The sequence below is a fragment of the Myotis daubentonii genome, chromosome 5 (assembly GCF_963259705.1).
Source record: "Myotis daubentonii chromosome 5, mMyoDau2.1, whole genome shotgun sequence".
NCBI classification, from domain to species: domain Eukaryota; kingdom Metazoa; phylum Chordata; class Mammalia; order Chiroptera; family Vespertilionidae; genus Myotis; species Myotis daubentonii.
In genome coordinates this window covers 13,401,580-13,421,879 of record NC_081844.1, presented here as the reverse complement: position 1 = coordinate 13,421,879, position 20,300 = coordinate 13,401,580, and the positions used below count along the sequence as shown (strand labels likewise).

At 43.9% G+C, this 20,300-nt stretch overlaps 1 protein-coding gene across 2 annotated transcripts in view; it reads left to right on the top strand.

The window, feature by feature from the left end:
• Nucleotides 1-20,300, top strand: part of DOCK5 (dedicator of cytokinesis 5) — a 206,496-nt gene that overhangs the window by 135,546 nt on the left and 50,650 nt on the right. For both annotated transcript variants that reach the window (XM_059695951.1, XM_059695950.1), the window contains exons 23-29: nt 1,804-1,915; nt 2,628-2,698; nt 3,196-3,302; nt 5,688-5,824; nt 10,605-10,700; nt 16,193-16,291; nt 19,301-19,395. In XM_059695951.1, the coding sequence (XP_059551934.1) occupies nt 1,804-1,915; nt 2,628-2,698; nt 3,196-3,302; nt 5,688-5,824; nt 10,605-10,700; nt 16,193-16,291; nt 19,301-19,395 (717 nt within the window). The remainder of the gene's footprint in view (nt 1-1,803; nt 1,916-2,627; nt 2,699-3,195; nt 3,303-5,687; nt 5,825-10,604; nt 10,701-16,192; nt 16,292-19,300; nt 19,396-20,300) is intronic.

The following is a 20,300-nucleotide window of genomic DNA, read 5'->3' as shown; positions in this document are numbered from 1 at the left end:
CCCATTCCCCGTGTCGTTTTCCTTCGTCCTCGTGCTCATGCTCAGCGCTGTGAGCTCTGGGTCATGGAGTTGCCAAATTTCAGAACTTCAGGGCTGAAGATGGAGGTGGACTATGAAACCATCAGAGAAGGTCCATGGGAAGTCCGTTTGGATCAGTAGACTTTCTAGGGCAGTAGTGACTGAAGGACGTAGGGATGCCGGTGGCTAACATGTGCGGTTTGCTGGAAGCCTTTGTTGGTGACAGCAGCTCTAGGGAGGAAAGACTGTATTTAGCACAGCAGGGGGCTTCATGGCAGTGCTGGGTGTAAAATCTAGGACCATGGCTGTTGTTGGTAGTAGAGGGAAAATAGTGGCAGTTATATGGGGAGGTGTTTCCTGGGGGGGGGGGCGGGGGGTTTCCTTGCTGACACCGTGCTTAGCTGTCTGGTGAAACAGCCACAGAGATAAGATAATTCCCAGTTTGGATTCCTAGAATAATGGCTCCTTCAGAAAGAGAAGAAATCAGGAAAAAGGAAGTGCCTTTTCTGGGAATGCTTGCAATGCGGTGCCTTCCCTGACCTTCAGTAATTGTAGCTGGATTTCCAAATGGTTAAATATATCTGTAAGGCAGAAGGAAGGGGTCTGCAGACTGGAGCATGTTACCTGAAGAAACGAGTTACCTGAAGAAAAAAAGCCTGTAGCATATAGCACAGATCAAAGGTGAATAGCTTTACTGATTAAAGGCTCTTATGAATCAAGAAATGATTGACAAATATCTCTAGACAATAAATAGAAAACAAGTTACAAAGGAAAAATTTAAGTGGTTGATTTTTTTTTTTAATCCTCACCTGAAGATATTTTTTCTATTGCTTTTTAGAGAGAGTGGAAGGAACAGAGGAAGGGAGGGAGGGAGGGAGGGAGGGAGAGAGAAAGAGAGAGGGAGAGAGAGAGAGAGAATGAATGAATGCCACATTCGTCCAGTAATTCTTATTGACGTGGATGAACCAACCTTTCAGTTGGTGGGTACGTCTTGAAGACTTCAGAGCACTTTAATCACACAAGCATGCGTCAGTAAAGACTAAGGTGTCCTGTGTCCGGGAAGACCCCTCTTGGAGAGGAACCAGCATGGCCAGTTCAATGGACAGAGTGACACTAACTGGACTGGCGGACGGGGCTGGGTTCAGAACGTTTTTGGGGGGTTGAAGGGCTTTTCTACTCATTGTCTGAAACTTCAGCTCAAAAGGCCAGGACTTGATTAGATGAGACAAAATGATTAGAGTGACACAGAGAGGAGGGGGCAGGAGGGAAGGAGTGATGCTGAAGAGGAGAGCATAGCAGGTGTGCTGTGTAGGGCACTTAGCTGGGCATCCCAAGCTTACTGGGCATCCTGCTCCTGAGCTGAGGAAGGCAGGTGAGCATGCTAGACTCATCGGCCACTCCAGGCCAAGCAGCTTCCTGTGTTCTCTCCGTGCTGGCAGTGCCCCGGAACCACCAGCATGAGGCCATCAACATGGTGGTCTTCCGACAGCGCGCGGCATCCCTCCTGACAGGCTGGCCATAGTGGACCGGCTGAGAGCTCTGTGGTAGGACGGTCTATACATACAAATGACCTCCCTGATGGTCATAGCAGGTGGTGATAACCTCTCAGGCCACTGGGTTTCTCCCCAAAACTATCTCAGAGCAGCTATGACTTCTCTTTGTGCAATTCCAAGTGGTGACCAAGGGAGGCATGGATCTCTGCCACCGTTGTTTAGGCAACAGATATATCTCAACATTTCTTTTAAAGATGGAAAATCTCACTCCTTTTCTCTTTTTCTGATTAAGATTTTATGGCCAAAGTGAAGATGGAGATGAATTTAATAACTCAATCCGCCAGTTATTTCTCGCTTTCAATACACTAATGGACAGGCCTCTGGAGGAAGCTGTGAAGATCAAGGTCAGGATGGCTTTGTGGGGACCCCAACACTGTCAGTGAGGATGGCCTGGGTCAGCATAGAACCGAGTCTCAGTGGGGGAAACTAGTTCTTGTGAATTTTAGTGAGAGCTTGTGAATTTTAGTATGACTTACAGAAAGTACAGGGGAAAACCTGTTACGTTTATTGCACGTTTGTATTCTCAAGGGCCAGTTGGCCAGAAACAAGCTGCCCTTTTAGAAATCCCTTGAATGACTGGTGTGGCCCCTGGGAATTTAGCCCTGGATTCTGATGTTAAAGGCGGAAGGTTTTTATATTTAGTTCTCTTGGTCTTTCCGCAAGCCCAGGGTCACCATCCTTTTCATCATTGTCACCTTTTTTAATGTAAAATAGGTCATCTCTACAGACTCACTTTTGAACTTTATTATTTCCTCTTTGCTCATTAGGGCAGAGTTGTGAGGGAGAGGTCAAGGTTTTAACTACCTCTTGGATACAAACATGAATCCCAAATGGGCAGAGCCTGTCAGCAGTGCAGACAGAAAGCTGTGCCTCCTGACTTTCCAGGAAAAAAAGATCTGAGGAGGTTGTGTATCACATCAGCATTCCTCTTCGTTGCAAGAACACCTGTGCCCAGTTCCCTGTTTCAGAGCCAAGCCTTCAGGTCCTGGGCTGAAGCAGTGAAGTCTGTGTTTGTCCTGCTCGGCAACTGACGCTGCCTGTGGTGTTTCCTTACAGGGCGCAGCTCTGAAGTACCTTCCGAGCATAATTAACGACGTCAAACTGGTGTTCGATCCTGTTGAGCTCAGGTAAATTGCAAAAAGCGTATTCACTGAACCATTTTGTGCTCAGTTCTGGGAACACTGAAGAGAAGCCACAAAGGCTGCTTCTGAAGGGGTTTGCACGTTGTCAAGGGAAATGGGACGCGCAGACCTAAAATTAACTGCAGAAGAAAGTACATAATAACATGCTTCCAGCCCTATACCTAAGTATCCCAGGAATGCTAAGTCAGATGGCAGTGGGCACTGGGGTGGAGTTAGCAAAAAGGGATTCTGCAGAAGTTGAGTGTTAAGGCAGGTCTGAAAGCGGTTATGGCCCTGGGGGTACTTGGGAAGTTTAAGCAGAATTAGCTCTAAGGCTGAGCCCTGTAGTGAGCAAGGAATATAGTCTCTCCTTTGCTTCCTCGAGACAGGCTCTCAGGCCATTTGGGAGAGATTTCCAGGTGAACCTCAGAGCAGAGGGGAATTGGGTAAGGGCACCTTGAACTTGGCGCCATGGAAACGCTAACCACGGGCTTCTCTTCCAGCTTGCTCTTCTGCAAGTTCATTCAGAGCATCCCTGACAACCAGTTGGTTCGCCAGAAGTTGAACTGCATGAGCAAGATCGTAGAGAGTAATCTTTTTCGGCAGTCGGGTAAGTCTCTACCAAAACCAGCTGCCTGTTGAAGTCCTGCTCTTGCTTCTGCAGCCAACACTGGCCCCTGTTAAGTGCCACTGATGACCTTGCCAGTTGTTTGCTGGCACTAAAGAACCTCCTGGGAAACCAGCTTTAAGGAGAAGGTGAAGTCAGTTCGGTATCTGCAATAGTTCCTAAAAGAGCCGAACCCTGTGCTCCTTAATTAGAACAGTCAAGTGTTTCATTAATTAGGGAGCTTTGTCTGCAAAATAGGAACCCCAGCAGGTAACAAGCAAGCAGGAAAGATAGTCCTTTTAAATAAGTGCTGCTTCTTTGGCCCATATGTACCATATCCTCGAAAACTAGGGGCAAGGGTCAACTAGTTTATTAGTTTCATGGCTTTGCTTTCAAGTATCAAGTTGGCAATTTAAAAATATGGCGCATCTGGCCCAGCACTACTTAATATGTGCATCTAGTCCTATCTCCATGTCAGTCGTGTCACACGAATAGCTGAAAATCCACCGTGGTGGAAGTATTTACACCATGGAAATTGGCAAACACTATAAATCAGCAGTTCTCAACCTGTGAGTCGCGACCCCTTTGGCAGTCGAACGACCCTTTCACAGGGGTCGCCTAAGACCATCCTGCATATCAGATATTTACATTATGACTCATAACAGCAACATTACAGTTATGAAGTAGCAATGAAAATAATTTTATGGTTGGGTCACAACATGAGGAACTATATTTAAAGGGTCAGAAGGTTGAGAACCACTGCTATAAATCAAAGGGGTGATTTTTTTTGGGAGGGGGGTTACTAGCAAACTGCTGGGAGGGGAGAGGGAAGGAGAAAGAAAATACTTTCACTGGTAAAATACTATTCATTTTTTGAAGAGTCAGGCATGTAGCCACTAAGTCTAAATCACTGTGCTCCTGACCCAAAGCTGATAGGGGGAAGAGGTCCGATAGCAAGTCTTTCCCCCAATAAATCCCAAACTGGCTAGAGTGGGCAGCTGTGGGAACTTCTTTTGCATCTTCCAGCAGGTCAGAAAGCCCTGAGGGTGACCTCCTGTTATTTGTGTTGCCTGGGGGAGGCGAGTGAGACCATCAGGACTCCTCAGAAAGAGGAAAGTTGAGTGAGTCATGGTGCTAGAACCATCCTGGCCTTGCCTCTGGCTGGTCATGTGACTTTAAGTTTCCACTTCTGTTTCTGTGGAACCAAGGACTTGAACTAGATCGAATGAGAAACCTCTGACTCTGATGGTTTGTGACCCTATGAATTTGTGCTTAGAGATTTCACCTTTTGCAAGGACACAGTTGGAAGTGGTACAAAAAACTAGTGAGTGCTCTGCAGTAGAAAATGTAATATTACTAAACATCTTGGTATGCCTCTGCCTCTGAGGATGCAGAGGCAGAAAGGATAAAAGCCAGTAAAGGTGGGCGTTTGCGCCCTGGAGCAAGCATGCCCTATTTGGGTTCATTTAGGGGAAGTGTTCTCACTGTTGACCGTCACTCTGTGAGTGTGAGTGTCAGGATATCTAGACTCGCCATGTAATGTTTTACGAGGTGAAGATTCCAAAAGGAAGATGCGGGCTCTCCTCTGTGAAGCCCACGTGCCTGTGAAAACGTGGACAGGATGTCCGTGAGGCACATTACAGTGTCGCAGTGAAGCTGGGTAGTTATAAGAATTTTAGAGTACATTTTTTCAGTTAGGTAGAAAATGTCAAAACAAAATTATTTTACTTTTTTTTCTATTTTTCACATTTTTTTCAACTATAGTTCACATTCAGTATTGCTTGGTATTAGTTCCAGGTGTACAGCATAGTGGTTAGACAATCACATCTTGACAAAGTAATCCCCCTGATATTTCTCCTGCCCACCTGGCCCCGTACATCGTGATTACAGTGTTACTGACCACATTCCCTCCCTGTGCTGTCCTTTACAGCCCCGTGGCTGTTTTGTAACTACAATCAGTGCTTCTCCATCCCCTCACCTGTTTCACCCAGGTCCCCACTCCCTCCCCGCTGGCAGCCATCAGTCTGTTCTCTGTATCTGTGTCTGTCTCTGTCAAAATTTCTAACTGTATAACTTGCTTAGTTTATTAGTTTCATATGGCTTTGCTTTCAAGTATCAAGTTGGCAATTTTTAAAAATGGCTAAAGAAATTGTTCAATACTTGAAGCATTGTGTTACAGTTACCTATGATTGGTACAGTTTTCTGAGTTTTAAAAATCGAGTTACAGGGCTGAAGTTCCCAAATTCAGGTGTTCCTGAGGGATCCAGCGCTGCAGGGCTGCGGGGCGGAGTCCAGCCGGGGCTGGGTAACAGGCTGGCCGTGCAGCGGGGAGCGGCCTTCAGCAGGCGGTCCTGCCCTGCAGCGGTGCTGTCTCCTCTTCTGTCTCAGAGTGCAGAGACGTGCTCCTGCCGCTGCTCACAGACCAGCTCAGCGGCCAGTTAGACGACAACTCCAGCAAGCCCGACCATGAGGCCAGCTCGCAGCTTCTGAGCAGCATCCTGGAAGTGCTGGACAGGAAAGATGTGGTGAGTCAAATGGCCACGGATGTGGTCCGCAGCACACACTGGTCCTGTTGCCGCGGGCGAGGATGACGCTGTGGTGGCCTTCCGGGTCCCAGGGCTTGGCCCAGGCAGTTGAGAATCTGGGTACTGGGCAGGCCGCCCCCATTTTGGAAATGGTTAGAGAGGCTTGTCCTTGCTGGAGCCTGCTCTGCAAGTCTTGGCCAGGAGAGTCCGTTGCCGCTGGGGCCGGCACTGCCCGCTTCTCCTGCTTGTCCTCTGTGAGACCCTGTGAGCACCTGTCAGAACCAGAGGCTTGTTTACACGTTGCTTTTTACGCAGAAACCTTGGCCTTCTTAACCTCTGGTACCTGGCCACACCATTGCAGATGTTCCTGAGCTGCTTGGAAGTTCTCATTTTCACAGTGTCTCTGACGCGCCGATCCTTCAGAGCCTCGAGGAAATTACATGTTTTCTTATCTGGCCTCATCTCTATGATGTAGGCACCTGTCCAGGGCAGAATCGGCCTGGATTTGCGATGTCCCAGACTAGCACAGCCCACAGCCGAGGCGTAGCCTCCACTTGAGAGGCTGGAAAACCTTGCAGAATGTGTTCAGTTTAGCACTAACCATGGTCACCACCTCCCACGATGACTGCATGGCATTAACTTACAGAGCAGGGAAATCACTGTTGGTTTTGCCTAAGCCCGTTCTCTTACCAATATCTTTAGATTCAGTTCTGCTGAGGGATAGGAGAAACGCTGCCCTTTCCCCATAGGTAGAGCCTGTGTTCACCTCTCAGCGTCCACCCGTTTGGCCATAGCCTGACTCATCTCCTGCTGGCCATGACACGGGCATGCCTGCATTTCCGAGAGTTCACACCTCCGCTACAGAGGGACAGCAGGACACACTGCTATGTTCCTGCTGTCTCTTCTTCCCCTGGGCCCCAATTTTTACTATTTATTTAGTATTAATTATAGATCATCCTCTCCCCCCCCCCTTTTTTTTGCTTAAATGTATTCTTAGAAACCACATTATAAATGGAGTAACTTTCCCATAAGGAATTTTGTGATTAAGGATTTGATTCCTAACCAAGGACTTTGTGACAAATAAATAAATGTGATTACTCATGTCATAATAACAATAACATTTTTAAAATGTAACTCTTTACAACTCAGTGATTAAAAAACTAAAATGAAGCTCAAAGCCCCATAAAGTTGGCAACAGTGTGCTAGGCACTCTGGCCTAGTGAGGGCTATGGTCTCTAAGAGCATTTACGTAAATGAGCCTACACTAATCTGAGACACAGGAATTGGGCAGTGCAGGGTTTCTAGTCCCAGTATTACCAGCTCTTTATCCTTTGGCAATCTCATGGTGCCCACTTTGCCATTCAATAATACGTAGGAATTGTTCGAGATGACTTCTTTCATTCTTCTGATCCTGTTGTTGTTTTCTTAAAAAATACATATAATATCTCTGTCTACCTTCTTACTACAGAGAATGATTCTTAAGAAATGACTTAAAATTATTTTTTTTAACTGGCTTAAAATTATTTTTCTCTTCCCTATAATGTTTCCTGTAATGAGCATAGGCATTCAAAATTATTGACCTTTAAACTCTGTTAAAGTAGTAAATTCAATCATTTTTGTTGGTGGTGATGGTATGTTGCTTTTTCCTCCCCACCATAAGCATTTAAAAACGTACAAGCTAACTTCCTGTGTCTTCCCGTATTCTCTCATCTCCTCAGCTAATTCCTGGCTCTACTTACTGGCACTGATTCCTACGCCTCTTTTATAGTCCAGGATTCCCTCTCCTTCCCAGAGCTTTATCTCCTCCTTGTCCTTATTCTCCAAAGTCCAGCTGCAATAAACACCTCCAAGAAGTTGTTCCTGGCACAATCCTGCCCAAACTCCACACTCTGCTACTTCCCTTCGGCCTCCTTATGTCTTTTTTAAGGGTATTATCCTTTTGTACCTTGAGTTATGAATTCGGTTCACAAACACTTATTAAGCCGCCCCCATGCTCCAGGCCCTGTGATAGGTCTAAGAATGCCTGAGGGAACGAGAGAAGCAAGTGCCCTGCCCTCCTGGAGCTGACCGCAGGCATCTCTGTGCTTTGCTTATTCACACTCATGCCCCAGCTCTTCTGCTGGAGGGCAAATCTCTTAAGGGCTCAGGGGATGCTGTTCATTCCTCCACAGGAGGCCCTTTGACGACTTACACACCTCCTCAGGGGTAGAGTATGGAAATGTTATGTAATTGGAGGTGAAAGCAGCATCACCAGGACAGGCAGGGGGCTTGTTGTTGTTGTTGTTTTAATTTTTAATTGATTTTAGAGATGATAAGAGAGAGAAACATGAATGTGAGAGAGAAACATGGATCAGTTGCCTCCCGCATGCACCCAGGCCAGGGATTGAACTTGCAACCTGGGTATGTGCCCTGACTGGAATCGAACCCACCACCTTTTGATGTACAGGACAATGCTCCAACTAACTGGGCCGCCCCACCAGGGCAAGAGGCAGGTTTTATGAATCACTTTCATTCAAAGAAATGGGAAGCAAATAAGTAATAAAAAGCAAAGAAGGAAAGAAGTGAGGGAAAGGGGAAGCTAACAATACTTGATGTTTTAATAAAACTACATTCGGCAATGATTTAGTTATTTGAAACATTAACCAGGAGTTTCAAAATATATATCATGAAGCAAGAATGGGTAAAGGCTTTGAAAAGTCAGGTTGAATATTGATAAGTTGAAGTTGAATGAGTGTAACACCAAATCACTCCCCTCTCCCCCCCCCAATAAAACAAAAACAGAAAGAAGGAAAAATGAAAAATGAGTTGGGCAGATGCACACAGTAATGAGGCATTTTTGTGTTCATCTGCCTAACTAATCCCTGTAAGGGAACCTTTTTATTTGCAGCTATGAAAAACTGAAGCTCAACAAGGTTAAATAATTGCTCAAAGTCACACCTGACAGACTCAAACTGCTAAATCCCTATGTCAGTCTGCTTGGGCTGTCCAGACAAACAACACAATAAAAAAAATGAGCAGAGGACCTGAACAGACACTTCTCCAAAGAGGACATACGGATGGCCAAGAGACATATGAAAAAAGTTAAATGTTTTCATCATCAGAGAGATGCAAATTAAAACCATAATGAGATATCACCTCACACCTGTCGGAAATGGATTTTATCAATAAATCAACAAACAAGTGCAGGCAAAGATATGGAGAAAAGGAAACCCTCATGTGCTGTGGGTGGGAATGCAGACCGGTACAGCCACTGTGGAAAACAGTATGGCGTTACCTCAAAAAATTAAAAATGGAACTGCCTATGACCTACTTATTCCACTTCTGGGAATATATCCTAAGAAACCTGAAACACTAATTCAAAAGAATATATGCACCCCTGTGTGTATTGCAGTGTTATTTACAATAGCCAAGATTTGGAAGTAGCTCAAGTGCCCATCAGTAGATGAGTGGATAAAAAAGCTATGGTACATCTACACAATGGACTACTATGTGGACATAAAAAAGAAGGAAATCTTGCCTTTTGCAACAGCATGGATGGGCCTGGAGAGTATTCTGCTAAGTGAAAAAAGTCAGTCAGTAAAAGACAAATATCATTTTACTTCACTTACATGTGGAATCTGATGAACATAATAAACAAACAAAATAGACACAGCCTCATAGATACATACAATAGACTGACAGCTGTCAGAGGGGAGGGGGTTGGGGGCGCTGAATGAAAAAGGTGAAGGATTAAGAAAAAAACAAAAAACTCACAGACACAGACAACACTGTGGGGATTACCAGAGGGAAAGGGGGGTGGGGAGAGTCAGAAGAGGGTAAATGATGATGGAAGGAGACTTGACTTGGGGTGGTGAACACACAATACAATATACAGGTGATGTATTACAGAATTGTACACTTGAAACCTATATAATTTTATTAGCCATGTCACCCCAATGGATTCAATAACCGTTTTTTGAAGAAGTCAGTCCTCATTTAATGTCATTGATAGATTCTGTGACTTTAAGTGAAACCATGTATAATGAGACGTTTTTCCATGGGCTACTTACGGTGAACAGAGTTAAGCTTCTGTGACATCTCATCAACATCATAACACAATGACATTATTTGAGAACCTGCGGCACCATAGACGAGGCTGGAGGCTGGAGGCCCAAGGTCAAGGTGCGGGCATGGTGGGGTTTGCCTGAGGGCTGTCCCCCGAGCTCACAGGTAGGCAGACTCTCTTAGTCTCTGACATGGACACTAATCCCATCAGACCCAGGGCCTTGCCTTCATGACCGAATGCTCCCAAAGTTCCCAGGGCCAAAAGCCATCACAGTACTGGTTAGAGCTTCAACACAGGAATTTTGAACACATCTCCTTGACTTGCGTTTCTCGGGGGTTTTCCTCCTACTGCGAACTTTGTATTATTGCCTTTCACTTCCCGGGCGTGTATCTAATTGTCCTGGGCAGCCTGACCTGCTCAGAATCGGGACCAAGGACCTCGTGCCAATGCTGTCCTCCCAAAACTGCAGAGTCCGTGGCCACAGTGAGCACCCCGGGGACCCGGCGGTCTGGACTGTCAGGGCGGCCTTCCCCGGCAGCCCCATGCTCATCTTCAGAATGTTACAGCTGATGACTTTCAACTGAGTCCTTCGTGTCGACATTATGTATTTTTCTGTGCAACCGTGTTTTCCTTTTGGATGAGAGGTTGCTTGGGAGGGAGGAGCCAGAAACAACCTCTTCAGGGTTTCCCGCAGAAAAGTGCCCAGTCAGAGGGTGTGCCTGTCTGTCTCCCCAGGGCCCCACGGCCATGCACATACAGCTGATCATGGAGCGGCTGCTGAGGAGGATCAATCGGACCGTGATCGCGATGAACTGGCAGTCTCCCCACGTCGTGAGTATCGCTTCAGGGGCCCCCGGCCGCTGCTGCTGCTGCTGCCTCAGCATCCCACCTGCCTTAATGTGAGGCCTGGGACCAGCGTCTGGACCAGACTCACAGGCTCCGCCCAGCCCCGTGTGCTGCCCGCCCAGCCCCGTGTGCATCTGCGCCTGCACACACTGTGGCTTGGGCGTGAGGGGTCTGGAACTTCCCAGCCTCCCCAGATGGGATGGGTGGCGTGTTACCCCTGCAAGCAGATCTTAACTCTGACTGGTTTTCCCTTGTGGGAAGATGACCCAGCAGGGTGGGAAGGTTAAGGGGGAGCGTTTTTAAGGATTCCCTAAATATAAGGCATGCCGGTCCATTCCTGAGGAGTCTTGCTCAGGTTGAAGGTTAAACAAAAGCCTGGTCTAATACATTAAAGCCGAGACCCACCGAGACGTGCAGGCACCTTAGGGAGACTGACAACGCTGTTTCTGTTGGACCGAATATTCTGAGTTTTTAGTATTTTATTCAAGGAAAATCTGAGTCTGTGAGCAGAAAACGGGGGGTTTTGGTAGCTGCCTTCAGCATTTCCTCTACCATCTCAAGTAATTTAGTTCTGACTCTGTTTCTGCAGGCTCTGTCTGGATCCTCCTCATTAGACTCATAATAGTGACAGCTCCCAGCTGTAGTGCTGATAATAGAAGTCATTAGCCAGTTATTTGTGTGTTCCAGAAACTGTCTTAAGCACTTTATAATTCAACAAAAGCTTGCACCCATCCTGTTAGGAAGCTCTTTCATTAGCTCCATTTTTCAAATGAGGAAATATGCAAAGAGTGGTTAAGAAACCTGGTGAGGTTACATACATGCCAGAGGGTTGAAGTAGGGTTGGGACCAGGCAGCCAGCCTGGCTCAGAGCCTGGGCATGTTGTCAACCAACCCCGTCCCCAGCAGCTTTTACCAACTTGTTTCCAACTGTGCCCTTTAGGTGCCCGGGAAGAATTCGGGTCAGTTCAGTTTCCCCCTTGCATCCTGGTTCCACTAATGTTCAGTGTGCTTATAGATCAACACCTTGTTCAAAGAAAAGCGCTTTTGGTTCAAAGAAAAAAATGAACATTTTCAAGAACCTGTGATTAAGATGCTTTTAGAAGTGCCTGTGTTGCTCTGGCCTCTCATTCTCCATCTACTTTGTCTATTAGATGTCAGAAAATATGACTGAAACCATAGGTAACTATTGAAAGCCAAGTTGTATCATTATAAAAGCAAAGCATCTTTTATTTGTGATATTAAAAGATATAATTAGATTTTCATTAGAGGACATAGTAAGAAAGCTATCCCAAATTGCTGTAGTAAATAAAAACCATTTATTTAGTCAACAGATATGTATTAAGGAGCTACTGTATGCCAGGTGCTCTTCTAGACACTGGAGATACATCAGGGACAGAACAGACAGAAACCACAACCTTAGCAGAGCTTCCCATCTAGTAGTTACGGCAACAACAAATAATGCATAGTGTTAGAAGGAGGAGATAAGTGCTCTGGAGAAAAAAAAATGTGCAGGATAAAGGTGGGAGAATTTGAACAAGATGGTTAAGAATGGCTCTCCTGAGAAGGTAGAACTTGGACAAAGACTTGCAGAAGGTGAGGGAGTGTGGGTGTGTGGGGAAGGGCCTTCCAGCGAAGGCAGAAATCCTATGAGGTCCCTCATAAGATCTCCATACAGGTGCTGGAGCCGATCCAAATAAGCATGTAGAGAAATGCCTGCAAGCAAAACGTCTTTCTGCTAGATCAAAACTCAGGATGATCCAAAGCTTATTATGAAAGGATTCAGTTCTTGTATTAAAGGTATAGCTACTGGCTGGGCACACCATTAATGTTATTGCCACACCATTGCTGTCATTATGTAAAGAATATTTAAAGAAAGGCAGGTTGATAACTATGCTGATTAGGAAATGATATATTGATACACATAATACTTAGTATGTCTGAATTTGAATTTACCTCTTCAGCTCCTGTTAGTAGAATCATCGTTTACCCCTCTTGTTGTTTAACCCAGGGACGTTGGCTCAGTATGTTTGAAGGGAAGGGTGAGGATGTGAATGTGAAAGTGGCTGAACTGCTGCCATGTTTCTATTAAAGCAAGATGATGGCTGTGGACATGGCTGAGATGCATGAGTGACAGAGGGACCGAGCGAGCACAGCGAGAATGCTTGGGAAAGATAAACATAAGACGGAGAAAGCGAGGGAAAGACATACAAAGAGGCAACGACACAGTCACAAAAAGAAATACACACATACATATATATAACATATCCATATGCACACACACTATATATGTATTGTTTTCATAACTATATAGATGGCTTAATAAAGTTCTGGATATTCAAGAATAGCTAAATATTAGAGGGTTCATTAATAAAATATATCAATTAAATAAAAGGAAAAATGCTTCATGACTCCAAAGATGCCAAAATATATGTGATATAACATCTATTCCAAATTAAGAATAGGAGATGTTTTTAACATGCAGTCACCAGGCACACATTAGGTAATGGCCATAAAAAGGAGAATTAAAATATTAAATCTCAACACTGTTGAGATTTTTCTATAAGTTCTAGCCAATGTAATAAGACCAAAATAAAACACACTCTAAATATAAATATTGAAAAGGAAAAATATCATAATTGTCATTATTTTTAGCTGGAATGTCTACCATATCTAGGGAACCCAAGAGAGTTAACTGAAATCTTAATAACTGATGAATAATTTATTAAACTAAGTGCTTTTAAAATAAATATTATTCAGCGACCTTTCTATATTACAAAAATAGCTATGCAGAAATTTCAAAAAAATGTTCATTTAATGTAGAGTCACAAAAATATTAGAGTAAAAAATAAATGGAAGATACACATAATGAATAGCCCAATAGAAGTGATAATGCAGGATATGCATGCCAGATTTGAAAACATTGTAATGCTGCAGTAATTAAAATAGTGTTGGACTCAAGCAATAGAGTACATATATCAACAGGACAGAACTGAGGGAATTTAAAAGGAGCTTTTCGATTAAATGAAAAATTTTACCTTTCAATGGGGAAAGTGAAGATTTTTAATAAATTTTATTTGGAAAATATATGAACAGTGTGGAAAAAATCTGTTTTGACTTTTATGTTATACCCACAAAATAAATTTCAGATAGGATAAATGGCTTAATGTAAAAAAAAAAAAAAATCCTAAAGCAGCTAAAAGAAAATACAAATGAATATATATCCGTGGTCGGCAAACTACGGCTCTTTGGCCCCTTGAGTGTGGCTCTTCCTAAGCCTTAGGAGTACCCCAATTAAGTTAATAACAAGGTACCTACCTATATAGTTTAAGTTTAAAAAATTTGGCTCTCAAAAGAAATTTCAATTGTTGTACTGTTGATATTTGGCTCTGTTGACTAATGAGTTTGCCGACTACTGATATATACCTATTTTTAAGAAAAAAGAGATTCATGATTTTTTTTTAAAATTGAAAGGCCCTAGCTGGTTTGGCTCACTGAATAGAGCGTCGGCCTGGGGACTAAAGGGTCCCAGCTTTGATTCAGGTCAAGGGCATGTACCTTGGTTGCAGGCACGTCCCCAGTAAGGGGTGTGCAGGAGGCAGCTGATTGATGCTTCTCTCTCAACGATGTTTCTAACTCTCTATCCCTCTCCCTTCCTCTCTCTAAAAAATCAATAAAATATATTTTAAAAAAATTGAAAGGATACCATCAAAGAAGACAATAGATTTTGCTAAGTAAAAAATTTTAAGTCTTATATGTGAAAAAAAATTTTATATAGGCAAATGAAACTTTAAGCACCAAATTGTAAAAATTCATTTTAAAATATGTGACAAGTGGCTAATAGCCTTAATATTTAAAGAGGGATTACAAACCACTAAAACATATTTTAATTAAAAAAGGATAAAGAATATGAGCAAACAGCAAAGGGAGAAAAATAAGTGACTGACAAACCTATGGACACAATGTGTAATTCAAAGCAGGAAATGCAAATGAACCAAAAATGAGATTAAATAAAAGCTCAATACCATGAATAGGTAAAAGCCTGGAGAAACAATGGTGTAGAGTCTACACTGTAGACACTGATGGGAATGTAAACTCAATGCTGGGTTGCAGTATATGTGACAAGCCTTAGTGCATTAAATTTACATTGTGTTATAATTAGAAAAAGCAACTTTTTAAAAAAATATATATTTTTATTGATTTCAGAGAGGAAGGGAGAGGGAGAGAGAGATAGAAACATCAACGATGAAAGAGAATCATTGATTGCCTCCTGCACACCCCCAACTGGGGATCGAGCCTGCAACCCAGGCATGTGCCCTTGACTGGAATCGAACCTGGGACCCTTCGGTCCGCAGTCTGACACTCTATCCATGGAACCAAACCAGCTGGGGTTAGAAAAATCAACTTTTAAAATGAAAGAGGTTAAGATAGACTCATTCAGAAAGAGGAGTACACGAATAGACTTGGTTGTTTTGTGTTTAGAAAGTCATTCCCTCCATTCCAAGAACAGCTGTATATTCATCTGCTCTGTGCCAAATTCATTTAAATTTGTGTTGTTTTCATAATGATGCCAATACAGGAAGCTATTTACCTCTGGATATTTGCCCTCTGGCTAGAAAAATTATAATTCAAATACATTTGGATGAGGGGAAAGCACATTAAATATGTAATTCCTGACCTCAAAAATAGAAATGATAGTAATCATCTAATAGGTGCACAGTTACACGCGCGTGACATACTGGGAGCAACTGGCTCCCGGCTCCTAGAGTTGCTGAAATGACATTGAAGTGTTCCACCAGGAGCCTCACTTCCTGTCTTCTCTGTTTCTCTGCTCTGTTTTGCCGTCTCTCTTTTTCCTCCAAACCATATTCCTCCCAACAATCTAAGTATTCCAGACGTTTCTCTCTGGACCTCTAGCCGACAACTCTGCCTCAACAAGAAGCTGGAGTCCACAAGCTGGGGTTTCACTAGTACTCTAGCTGAGATCGTGAAGGCAGTGGCCCCTGACCTACTGGCTGCACAAACCTTCGCTGCTCATGGGATGTGGGAAGCCCTCCACATTCCTCACCCCAACGTTGAAGAGGTCGATTCAGGCAGAAACAGCACAGCGCGTACCCTGGGAACCCTTGGAATGTTTCCAGTTTGCTTAGTCCCTGCTTAGGTGATTGGCTGGGAAAGCCAAGTACATGTGCCCAAATCTTGTTTGTCAGTTGGTCTAAGGCAGTGGTTCTCAACCTTCCTAATGCCGCGATCCTTCAATACAGTTCCTCATGTTGTGGTGACCCCCAATTTCATCGTTACAAATTGAACATAATTAAAGCATAGTGATTAATCACAAAAACAATATGTAATTATATATGTGTTTTCCAATGGTCTTAGGCGACCCCTGTGAAAGGGTCTTTCGACCCCCAAAGGGGTCGAGACCCACAGGTTGAGAACTGCTGGTAAGGGGTTTGGGACCTGTGTTTTTTCTCCTGCAGGGGAGTTTTGTTGCGTGCATGATTGCCATCCTGCGGCAGATGGACGACAGCCACTACACCCACTATATCAACATTTTCAAAACCAACCAAGACATCAGTGTAAGTTGTCTTCTCTGAGTCCTGGTGACCTTCAGGATTCTTACATTCCACATAAACAGTAACCAAAACTGAGCACCAGGCGTCCAGGGGTCTCTCCCCATCCACCTTCATGCCACCTCCTTGCATGTGGGGTCCATAGTGATGAAGAAAAGGAAAGTGTTGATTCTTTCTCTCTGGGATAGGATTTGAAGACGAGTATAATTTGTATACCTGGGGTCCTCACTCAACCCCCTGAGTTTCTTGGGCTTAAAGAGAGCTTTATTTAGAAACCTTTGGGAGATGTTTTTGCTCTCAAAAGAGGGTAGTGTCTTATTTTTAGGGACAATAGTTACTCCTGCCTGGCAAGGGTTTTAGGGGACAGAGGTGTACAAGGTCTTCTGAGATGTGGTTGAAGGCATCCTTTTCAGTAGTTCCTGGAAAGGGAGACAAGAAGAGGTAATGCCTGCCCCTTACAACCTGTATATCTTCAGTTGAAAGTATTCCATTCCCTTGTTTTAAACAAGAAAATTTTTCTCAGAGTTACTATTCAGGGTATAAGCAAAGGTTACCTGAGGGGCTAAGCCAGGCCTCTGGCTGCCCCCAGAATTCTTCCCTTCAGGGATTTTTTAGTGGCTGGTAAATGTCCCTGATGGTGTATCATCTTGTAAGCAGTGAGCTGGACATGGATCTGGATTAGCAATTTGATGTCCCATGGCTGTGGTCTTTGCTCTCAATCACTTCCCATCGTCCATGCATATTTCAGTCTTCTTTGTGCCCTAGATTGTCTCCTTTCTGAATGGTCTATGGCCATTGCACACAAGGACACCCAGCTCCTTTCATGCCAGTCACCCTCCATTTAGTGAGGTCCCATGATGGAAAAACACAGGGAATTGGAGAGAAACGACTGCTTAGTAGTATTTAGTAGTTGGCCCAGTCATGAACTCTCCAAATGCTGTATTGGACCATGTGGCTTAATCTGGAGGCCTACTCGGGCCATGCTCTGGCAGGCCGTGTGGCACAGGACCCACAGCAATGAGTAGGCGTGCCTGCGAGGCCAGGTGCATGAGAATTAGGAAGGAAGGGGGGAGGGGAGAGATGGAAGCGTCCGGTAGGGTAGCATTGTTTCTCCTCCATAGGCAGATGGTGTAGTAGATTTAAGAACCCATATCTGGGTTTGAGTTCTGGCTCTTCCACTTCCTTCTACGAAATTTTAGGCAAGCTTTAACTTCATTAACCTCAGTTTTCTCATCTGTAAGGCAGTACACAATACCTACTTTGAGGGGTACTGTGAGTTGAGTATTGATTGAATCGATGCATAGAAAATGACTAGCTTTGTGCTTGACATGTAGTTAATGGCCTTGGAAGATGAGTTATTTATAACAATAATCTTATTACTATTATGATGTAATTTAATTAATATAGAAATAGTTTAGTGACTTTTTAAAAAGTTCCTTCAGAAAACAAATAGAATAGTGGAAGTTATACTAAATTCAAACTCTTGACAATTTGGTTCCATTAAGTAAGCAAAAAACAAAACAGTTTTAACTCGTGTTTTCTAAAACAAGGGTGAGCTCTTCCCCCTCTTTTATTTAATTAAAAAGAAGATTGTCCCCATGGGGAATTGTAGGCTTTGGTGGAGGGTTATGTTGCACACCTAGATCTTCTGACTTTCAGTAGATTGCACCTGCTCCTGCTGCCTTCTGAATGAATCACTTGAAAGACTGGGAAGTGGTAGATAAAAGGAGGGATTGGCAAAACAGCTGTTTTACTTAAAAGGGGGCTATGAGCAAAAGGAACTGGGAATTGCCTTTATTATGCGATCACTGTTTACCTTTAGATTACCAAGAGTCCAATGTGGAGTCCTTGGCATCCAAATCGAATCCTTGTTCACAAACCATGAATTCTTTTGAATTGAGGGAAACGGTTAATAGAATAGTTAATGAATTGGTGGGAACACTTAAAATCTGATGAAAAATGTTAAGAGGCATGAAATACGTCTATGATTTCAGAATTGAAGAAAGCAAAGTTTGACTCTCATTGAACCGAAGGGAAGATTTAGGGGCATCACAGATTTTCCAGCCAGAGTTGCCCTCACTCTCATGCTGTTTGGCATCCAAAGTGCAGGGAGTTAACCACCTTAGTCAGTGTCCCAAGGAGTACAGTTCAAAATAGAGCCCAGACCTCCTGCCCCCCACGTCCTGTGTTCTTTCTGCTACATGGTGTAATTCATAAGATAGAACTGCGTTGGTTCGGTGTCAGAGAAATTGGACAGGGTTTCCATTTCAGGAATCCGAGTGGAAAATGTCTAAATTTAACTAGCTAATAAATAAAAAAGCTTTTCAAAGTTTTTAGCTTTGGTTTTTAGCTCAGTTGTTCTGTGTTCCTTTTTGCTCATAGCGCCCCCTTTGAGTAAAACCGCTGTTTGGCCAATACTGGACTTTGATTACCAGTTAATACGGTCATCATGATCCACTGCTGGAATCTCTTTTAAGGACCAGTTAGGACCCTTCTCCCAGGCTTCATGTGGCTGCCTTCCTGGAATAGGAAGAACCCTGACTTTGCTTCTTATTTATAGCATGTTTGTTCTGTTCTAACAATAATAAAGGAAAATTGGACTCAGTCATTTGAAATACCAGTTTTCCAACAATTGTTGGTGAATTTGTTTTAAATGCAGTAGACCTATTCACACAGCACTTGACTTTAAACGGAGAGTTCAGAACCCCAAGTTTTTCCCTCAGCTCTTCTGCTTCCTAGTTTCTACAACTTTGAGAAGTTGTTTAATTTTTCACAGCCTCAGTTTTATCATTTGTAAAATGTGGGCAGTTTTTTCATCAGAGTATATGATGTAAGAATCAAATCATACGATAGCTGTAAAATGCTTGCTATCCCCGAAACCTTATTAAAAAGCTAAGCTGTCGGTGAGGGACTAGGACAGCTTATTCTGGTGTAGTTTTCTTCTTGTCCACGTGCCGAGGAAGGCTTATGACATGTAGCCCAGTTTTCCTCCAGCCATTCCTTTGTTCTCTGCAGGACTTCCTCATGGAAACTTTTATCATGTTTAAGGATCTGATTGGAAAGAATGTTTATGCCAAAGACTGGATGGTCATGAATATGACTCAGAGCAGGTAAGCCCGCCCGGGCAGGCCCGGGGCATTTGACTCTGAATACTGCTGACCCTTGAGCAACATGGGCTGAACTCTGAGGATCCACCTATATGGATTTCTTTCAATAAACACAGTAAATGTATTTTCTCTTCCTTATGTTTTTAAAATAATGTTGCCTTGCTCTAGCATACTTTATTGTAAGACTACAGTACATGATACATGTAACATACAAAATGTGAGTTAATTGGCTATTTATGTTATCAGTAAGGCTTCCAGTCAATAGTAGACTATTAATATAACCAGCCCTCTGCATCCACGATTCCCAACTTCAGATAATAAACACCATTTTTGATCCACAGTTAGTTGAATCTGCCAGTGTGAAACCCGAGGGTACAAAGGACTGACTGTAGTTAAGTTTTGGGGGAGTAAAAAATTATATGAGGATTTTTCACTGCGCCGGGGGTCAGTGTCCCTAACCCCTGCGTTGTTCAGGGGTCACTGCACTTGGGCCTGGTAATAGCTCTCTGACTTTTGTGAAGGCCTGTGAAATCCTTTGCCTCCAATCCACCATCTGTAAAGCAAGGCTCTTCCCACTTCCATGAGCCTGGTTTGTGTGCTCATGTTCCTGATTTCACCGGCTGCTGCTGTTGCTCTGACCCGGCTCTCTGCCCCCTTCTCTCTACTGTAGTCTCCTCACCGAATCGTCAGCATCAACTCTCCATGGCACCTGCCAGCGGCTCCATATGGTCTTCGTCATTCTGATGGTCAAAGACGGCATCCTGGCCCTGCCTGCTTTTCTAGCCTTACCCGCCACTCTTCCCTCTGTCTCCAAGCCGCGCTCCAGCCAAACTGGCCGCTTCCCAGCCCCTGAGCGTCTTCTGTCCTTCCCTTCACGCTGCTCTGCCACCTGCCTCACCTCTTCCTCA